This window comes from Trypanosoma cruzi, genomic scaffold (assembly GCF_000209065.1).
Source record: "Trypanosoma cruzi strain CL Brener 1047053516363 genomic scaffold, whole genome shotgun sequence".
Classification (NCBI taxonomy): Eukaryota; Euglenozoa; class Kinetoplastea; order Trypanosomatida; family Trypanosomatidae; genus Trypanosoma; species Trypanosoma cruzi.
Genome location: NW_001849418.1, coordinates 27,931 through 36,722, shown reverse-complemented (window position 1 = coordinate 36,722; position 8,792 = coordinate 27,931). Strand labels below are relative to the sequence as shown.

At 53.8% G+C, this 8,792-nt stretch overlaps 1 protein-coding gene and 1 pseudogene across 1 annotated transcript, besides 4 other annotated features; both read right to left on the bottom strand.

The window, feature by feature from the left end:
• Positions 1-596: a mobile genetic element.
• Positions 1-2,429: a sequence feature (heterozygous, non-Esmeraldo-like haplotype).
• Positions 422-596: a mobile genetic element.
• Tc00.1047053506233.20 lies at positions 672-2,552 on the bottom strand (annotated as a pseudogene).
• Positions 2,430-8,792: a sequence feature (areas not merged during assembly with more than two copies in the genome that could not be assigned to a particular haplotype).
• Tc00.1047053506233.10 (dispersed gene family protein 1 (DGF-1), putative) lies at positions 7,382-8,792 on the bottom strand (the record flags this gene model as incomplete). Its single annotated transcript, XM_800632.1, has 1 exon — positions 7,382-8,792. A coding segment is annotated over one exon (1,411 nt), but the record flags the coding sequence as incomplete, so codon positions are not given.

Sequence of the window (8,792 nt, the reverse complement as noted above, 5' to 3'; positions counted from 1 at the left end):
GGTGTTTCGATTCCGCGCGCCCGCGATGGCATAGGCGTGGTCCGTGCCCAAGCGCTCCCTTTCAGCGATGATGAGCCCTCGATGGACCCCCAACTCCCGGGCCGCGCCCGCACGATGGGCAGGAGCAATTGGTTCTCGAAATTTGGTATTTGGGGCGCCCGGCGATTCGCAACGTGTCCTGTAAGGCTCGAATCCACCCGGGGCTTGGTGGTGGGTCCCGAAATCCATGCGCAAGTCTGTCGTTGAGGCGGCCGCGGCTGACGTCGCATCCGTCGTCCCGGTTTCATCAATGAAGGTGAGCCGCGCCCGGACAGCGCCATGTTGGCGTATCAATTCTGAGAGTCGGGCGCCAATATCGCTCCACTCGGGAACCGTTTAATAGGAACCAACGCCGTTTCCTTAGGCCAACCCCGCTGTGTCTGCAAACTTAAAAATAATTGTCTGGCCTCTATCGGTTCCCTGATCCCCATAAATTCGTCTTCTTCCCAAATTCACAAGATAGGAAGGGTGTCGCAAAGGAGTGGGTTCATTTTATCAGGACATATATTAGATTAATTCAGCCAGCTCTCCAGCAATCATTCCCATCACAAGCTCCTAGAAAAAGTTTAAAAACGATAAAATATTCACGGTGAAATTCCACTATAAACACAATGCACTGATCGCCCTAATTATTTCCTCAACTTTCTCCCCTATCCTTTTTTCTACAGGGTTATTGCATTTTCATTTCTCGGATTTTACTTACAAAATCGGGTGTTAACACGAACTGGTATTGGTGTACCTTTCCGTTCCAGAGCACCTCACTATTTCACGGCTTTCAGCGTCTCTCACACGATTGGGAATAACGACACCACATTTCTGCCATTTTGTTATCCTTTTGCTGTCTGCGTGCTGCACAGATCATCTCCCGCGACAATTCTCGGGCAAAATCCTCCCAGCCATTAAAATATGCCGGCGCTACTCATTAAACTGCTTCACAGTGCTGGTTTTGGTGTTATGCGTACTAGCTGTAGCCATCTGCAGCCCAACCGGCGTCTTCCGCGGCGAATCAACAAAGAAAAAGTCCTTCACCAAAGGAAAGTTGAAGACAAATGGTATGTACAACAATCGGTACTTTAAATTTTGCCTCACAGAAGGATTCTTCAATGAACCCATTTCATATGAATTGGGTTCATATCCTCTAGTGTTTGACTTCATCACTGATTCCTTTGCGTTTCTACGTGTTGGCGGCCTCAGCTCGTTGAGTTCATCTACTATTTCCCCAGGAAAATCCTTAATTGTGAATGCTTCAAGGGCATACTTTTCCAAAACTTGTGACGCAAAAATACACCTCGACCCCGGTAGTAGCTCCAAAAAAAAAACTTCTCACTCATTACGTTTCCCAAAATAGTGCGGTATTCGACGCCGAAGGCAAACAGATATTGGTACGTTGAGAATGTCCTCAACACCGCCTTCTCCTCTTGCTCGGAACATCCTCACAAGTTTGTGGGACGGATCCGCAGAATTCCATGACTCCCGTCGCCCCGTGTAAAGTACTTTTCATTATCCGAAGACTTTATTTTATCCAAGACCCGCCTATCTGCGGTAATTTGTTTATTATATTCACTTTTGTCGAGGATTTAACGTCGAACAGGCCCTACTTCATCCAAGTTCTTTCAGACCATCTTCCAGTACTTCTCTTGCTCCCGTGCATTCGCATCGTGCTTCGCCCAAGCGCACATTGCCTTCACATCATTTTTGTCAGGGCAATTAATGGGGATTTGACCCGCACTTACGTGACTCGCCCATCCTTGGTAGTTGTTTATTCTCGGTGATGTCGCCAAAATCATGCCCCATCCCTTGCAGGGCAGACCAATAGACGGTTGACGACCCTTCTTTGCCACGTCGTAGATAATATACCCCCTCACCCCACGGTCAGACAAATTGCCCACAGTGTTCAGGGTGTCAGGCTCGCCCATGTATTCTGCCGTTGTCCTGGTGGTCTTGTCAAACAGGAATGCTCTATCCGCAATAACGTATGCAACCCCTTGGATTTTCTCGAAATCGCAGTGCAGCAGCTCTTAGAGGAGGTGCGAACCGGCAGCCATCGACTTCCCGATCCCGGGCGTCCCAATCAAGAGACGCTTCTTAGGCGAAAACTCGGTCCCACCATTGGAAATGGACCATTCGGTGAGATCGCCCTTGACGATGTGCCACACTCGATCCACCGCAGAGTTCACATAGCAGTCACGAATAGATTCAGTCCCCGCCCAAGAATACGGCCATCCCTTGTCCGAGGCAAGCACCATCAGCCTAGGAGGTGCTTCACCGGATTGCTCCACGCCATCATTCTTTTCGAGGGTGTCACCAACTGCCTTGTACGTCCATGACTGCGGTGGTTCCCCCTTTCCCCACATCCATTCTCTTCTCCTCGCCGTCGGGAACTTCTATGAGATGATGCCACCTCGCATTGTGCACAGACTCGTAGCGTCCCTCCAGCGTGTATCCTCCAACCATCTTCGTTGAGTTCCGTGTCTGTGAGATGGCCATGTTTATTTACTCCTGCGTAAGTATTGACTATGTGCTTGTTTTCGTAGTTGGATTGAGTTAAAGCTGAACACTGACCACCAATCAAAGGAGAATAAGAAATACGAGGAGAAAATAGTCGCAGGCATGAATGGCAGCCACAAAAAGAGCCATAAGCACGGTTTGACGGCACAGTGTGCGATGCACACCACACGCACGGGAGCCACCGCAACGACGGCAATTGGGCGCCATCCACCCAGCACAGTGTTGGTGAGAGTAAACAAGAACAACACTGGGAGTAACAAGAGTGACGAGCGCGCCTTCCCCACACAGTCATCGTGGAAGAGGAAGGAGTAATGCAAACAGTCGCCCAAAATAGAGTCATGTCACAAAACCCAAGAATCAAAAACAGTGCCGGTGCAAGAAGCAATCAATTCTGTGGCGCGCAGCAGCCGTAGCCTCGAGCCCTCCAATCAACCAGCACTGCGCACCCACAAGCTCCACGGGGCAAATACACACAGTCATTGTTTGTGGCAGCCCACAGGGCGGCAGTGGCACAGAAGAAACTCGAGCAAACAACACCATGTTTTTTTTTTCGTGCACCTGTGAAAATATTACATCCCTCCACTCGCAGATACCAATTTGACCAAAATTCACACCAGAGTGGGAGCTCAAAAAACAACAACAACAACAACGCATAAAATATGCTGCCATTATTAAGTTATTGCCCTCTTCTTCCGCGTGAGACCTCAAAAAAAGTGGCAGTGTTTTATCACTGTTTAAAGCTCCGTACTCGAATTGCCCCATAATGCTGCCGCATTGACTATTGACGTTAGGGGGTTGCGGAAAAAAGCAACACGTGAACCGCCGTGCCGCAGTAATGGGCCGTTCCGCTGTTGCCGCAGTGGAGGCACGTCCATTTCTCACCTTTCCTCAGGTAGAGTATCGCCCCGCAACCCAAAAGCCAGCATCTCCCACTCCTAGTCCAAATAACGTCGCGACAGATGAAGTACGGTAATGACGTTGGAATTACGGCAAGTTGTGCAATGGCGCCTGTACGAATGGTGCGCTGATGTGACTTCTGGGACAATGTAAACAAAACAAGACACCGTTTTATTATTGCCCGCCGGTGGCTGCGCAAGTAGTCCACGTGCCATGAGGGGAATGTGTGCGTTGCAGGTTCTTCGCTGCCTCCTGGACCTCGTGATCCACCATGTCCCCCCAGTGATCCTCGCAGTGGGCAAAAATATGCAACATTATCACCCTTGTTGAGAAGAAAGTGGTATCGGCGCGGATGGACCACAAATAGCCCGGGATGACATCGCATAGGATCGGGCAAATGGCTACGTGTTGTGGCCAAGATAAGCCGTCCGTGCACAGTAGGACCAGTGTGTTGCGTCCTCCAAGCTCGTGGAGGCACTGAATAACCCTCTTCAGCAAGACGAGACCAGCGTCAATCTCCACAGAGTAGGTGCACGCATCCTTTGACGTGGGCGTGTGACGAACAAGCACAGGCCAAGGAGCATTTATGAACTGTACACCGTTGTGAAAGAGGAAACCAAACCCCCTTTCCTCTCCTCCGAGACACCGCCATCCGGCCATCCTTCAATGACGGTGTTGTGTTCAGAAAGCAGCATGTGACAGTGGGCAGTTCGTGCCGTAATGAGTCCAACGGCTCCGCCGCATCCGTCGATGTCGTTCGTACGGCCAAGAGGTAAAAAGTGACGCGGTCAATTCGTACAGGTAGGAGGAAAGAAGATACACCAGCAGGCGAAGGTCCGGCACAAAGTTGCAGAGGATAGAGGCTCGTAATATTGGGTCCACCAATGTCCCGGCAAAGAAGTCCAAATTGCTGCGGCCCTCAGGATTCTTACTTGCACGCAGACCTCAAGTGTGGAGAAGACGCTGTCCAGATGGGTGTCGGCAGTTCCCGCATTCCTGGGTAGTCCCGCAACCGCCTTGATGACTGAGGTCCAGCCTTGCAACAACTGTGACAACAGTGAGGGTGTGTGCGTGGGAAAGTGTGCGGACCTCACAACCACACAAGAGAATCTGTCCTGCCGTCCATGCGTAAGACCGCACCCGTGTGGGGTGTCGTCTTCCACACAGAGACTTACGGCAAAAGATGATCTGTTGAATTCTGTCCTTGCGGCGCCGGACATCCTCCTCGAAACTGGTGAGGGCGTCCAACGTAACCCCCAGGATCTTATGGGATTACCTCTCGCAGGGGTACCGTCGTCCGTTAATTCCGAAGAAATCCGGTACAGGAGATTTGTGGTGCCCTGCAATGCGTGTCGCCATAAAGGAGGTCCTGTCCGAGAGTGGAAGACCCTTGGCTCGTGTCCACTCCGAGATCGCATTAAAGAGCGGTTGCATCGCCTCATCCAAATGAGTTATGCCTGGCACGGTAGACCTCGCGATCACATCACACGCATAGGCCACAATGTCCGCAGTGATAGTGTGATCGATGATCGGAAGGTGCACAATCGGGGGGGCAATGGCTGCCGGTAAATGCGCCTGTTGAAAGCTACGTATTGGGCCATCGAGAAATACTTCGAATGGCCACGGTCCAAGAACAGACCCTTGAGGAGCACCGCACGGTAGCAGTGCCCAGACAGAGTAACATCCCGTACGGAAGGTGCGCCCACGTCTATCTGTCAGCCAGGCAAGCATAAACCTCTGCTGTTACGTCGAGACACCCAAGGACAGTGTACCATCCATAATGTGACGGTGTGAGGCCTTGCAAAAGGCGTCAGTAAAGCCTAGGAGGGCCGGTATGCTCTCCCGATATCCTTTGCTGCTCCTGCTCGGATGATTCTTGCACCCAATTTCTCGCCGGCGTTCAGGGGTCTCCATGCCGAGACGCACCGGGACAAGGATCCTCGTTGTTCTTGCTTCCACCGTCGTGCGGCAACAAAGAAAGCCATGTTGTGCGTCACACATCGGGCCGTGCGTAGCCAGAAGCGCAGCTTCCAGAACCACCCGTTCACAGACACTGGAGAGTGATGAGGTGATGCGGACCGGACGGTCATTTTTGGCTGCATCCGGTGCCCTTCCAGGCTTAATTAGCAAAATCGAAGTGCAGCGCTTCCAGAATGCCGGAACGTTTGTAAGGTCCCAGAGAACCTTCTTGTATGTCCTTGCCAGACGTGGTTCAAGGACATTGCCAAACGTCCGTGGGAGGCAAAAAAATGCCTTCTTTGTCGGGCGCCGACGTTGGCCGGAGTTGTTGAGGGTCCAACCGCGATTCCCACACCGTGACTGCCGGTACGCTGTGAGGACCGCATACCGGCAGCAGCACACTCAGAGCGTCGGCCGAGACAGCCTTGGTGGAGCACGCCGCGTTGAATAACGCCGCCTTCCGTCGTGTTGCAGATAAAGCTCACAGGCCGTCCCAAAGTTCTGTGTTCGATGAGGGGTGGAGCCGCAATGGCCTCGCCGTAGTGTTCCCAAATGCCATCGTCTCTCATTGTCCCTTTGGGGCATTGGGGCACGACCGCGGCCGTGCTGAAGCCAGCGGTTTAGAATGGAGTGAGTATCTGAGTGCCCGCTCCAAGAAGCCTGCCTCGGCCCGGCTCTCCGTGATGCAATCACACGCAGATCAAATATGGGCGTCCGTTACTCTAGAGAAGCAAATGGATATGGGACGCCGCGGCAGAGAGCACTCCTTGATGCTGGAATCTATGAGTGCCAACATCCGATCGCCTTTCCGCGGAACATCCGGCATCACCTTATTTTAGGTAAGTCGACATTGGGGCGCAAAAAGTACGAGAACTATAGCTGTGCCATCAGTGTTGAAGGCTGTTGGCGGCAATCCTAAATTGGAGGGGAGAAACCCCCTCGAGGCGCACCAATCCAATATGTACTCGCCCTGCACGCTCAGTATGTGGGCTGTGTGACCTTGTGGAGCGGCAACTCCTGTGCACCAATTGCCGTGTCGAGCATTGAATTCCCCGGCAATGGCGTCCACGCCGCTTTTTCTTCTTTCCTCATGTATTTTCAAATGGATCCAGTAGCCCGCACGCCATCCACCATCGTGAAGCACGTCCATGCCCAACAATTGGAAACGTGAAAGAAAACGCCAACCCCTCTGAAAGAAGAAAAGCAATAAAAGCCATGACAGACACACACGCTACGCAGTCACTCAAAACAAATTTGGTTGCACTTTAATCCGTCGCCAGAACACAGAAAAAGTTGCTAATATTGCGGGGCGATACATTCCAGCGCTGCACCATCCGCAGCCCGGCGCTCCACGTGACCACATGAGTGGGTATCAATCGTAGCAGCGGAGCGCCCAAAGACAAGAACGCCGTGGTGCTGAAATGATTGTGCCTGTTGCCAATGCCGCTAAAGAGACATGGGTCGCCCTGTGCACTCGCTCTGCCAAAGCAAGCGGATTTCGAAAAGGGGGTCGCACTTTAATACATAATTCCACTCAAGGGCCCTCTTGTGAGCATGGATCCCTACAAACAATATTAATTCGTTGCCTTGCTCGTGAGAATTGTGGTGCCTCCCAAATAATAATCTGAGTTAAAGTAAAAAAAAAATGAAAAGAGAATACTTCAACACGTGGCTTGTTTAATCCGTCGTGCAATGCATAAAATGGGCAAGGAGTTCCACGGACAACAGCAAAAAGTTACGACAGAAAACAACACAACAGCAGGAATTGCGATAGCAGAAACGAGCGTGTCCTCCCACACAGTCATCGTGCAACAGGAGAGAGGAATACAAACGCTCAAAAAAAAAAAAATAGTCACGGAAACCAAAAATCAAAAACGCTGCCAGTGCAGTGGGCAATGTGTGGCTATGGTACAGCAGCCGAGGCCCCTCGCTATCGCCCAACCAGCACCGCATAATTACTAATTCCACGTGGTGTACATCACATGGCGGTGTGATCAATCATACGGTTCGCACTCGAAGCATGGTCGAGCAGACTCAGGGCGTCTGAGCGGGTGTCACCAGCCACAGGCTGCAACGGCTGTGCGGGTGGTCGGTATGACGACGCAGCGGTGGTGCCTGAGGTGTATGAAGATGACGTCACGTTGTGGGGCTTCTGCATCTCTTCGTCGCCATCCTCGCCATCGCGCAGCAGCGCCTCCAGTCCGCCACGCCGCGGCTCTCGCAGTTCCTGCCAGTGGCGGTCCTCCGCGTACCACACAACGACGCCGTACACAGTGACCGCAAGCAGCACAGCGGTCAGCAGCAGCACGATAGCCGCGTACGCCCTCGCACCGCCGTCGCTCGGCGCAAGGTGGTTGGCCGCACTGACCACGCACAGCGCCGCAAGGAGCACAAAGCTCGCAGTGCGCATCATCGTCAGGAAAGCCGAGCGCATCATGTTAGTGAAGGCAACCACGCCCGCGCCCGCAAGCAGCACAGCCGCCATGCAGAAGTACTGGGCGTGGCATCCTCCCACGGGCGGGTGCACAGCAGCAATCAGGCCCACCACGCACAGCACCGACAGCTGGAACACGCACCAGTACACGCGGCTGCCCCTCATGGTCGTCAGCATGCCGCCGTACATCCGCTGCTGCGCCGCGGGGTGCCAATACCCGACGGGGTACAGCAGACGCTCGTGCAGCGGCTTCCTCGAAAACTGCCAGTATCTCGTGAAGCTCGCGCCCACGTGGCGGGCAATCAAGTAGCACACGCCAGCAGGGAACACCACACCGTACAGCACGCCAATGACACCAATCACGTAGTGCTGCACGCGGGCGCCTGGCGTTGCCAGTGAAAGAACGGAGCCTAAGAAGATGCCGAGGTGCATCGCGTGCGCCACAACGTACGTCAGGCTCGGGAAGCGCATCGCCGCCCACGCACTCGCCGCGTCCACGCCGCGCCACCGCTGGAAGGCCGCCGTCACACCGCAGTGCACGCACCCGAACACAGCGGCGAGCAGCGCGTTGCCCACCACCATCCACAGCGGGTCACGGGCAGCGAACACCGACAGGAAGTACGGCAGCACAACGGTGCTCGCACGCTCCTGCGCCGAGGCGCATGACATCCTCGCGAACACGCCGAGCGCCTGCAACTCCAGGATGGAGCCCAGCCCGCCGGTCACCACCACAGCAACAGCCGCCGCACCCGCAACAACGCCGGTGATCGCCGAGAGGGCGTTGGCAGCAGCGGGCAGCGTGTTCGACCTGATCGTGAAGGACCCAAGCAGAACACCCTTGCAGCCGCCAGACACCGCCGCAGCGTCGCAGCGAATGACTATCGTCTCGTCGGCAGCAATGAAGTAACCGCGGTGCACGGGCACAGCCAGCTCCAGGAAGGGGACGGATTCGTCG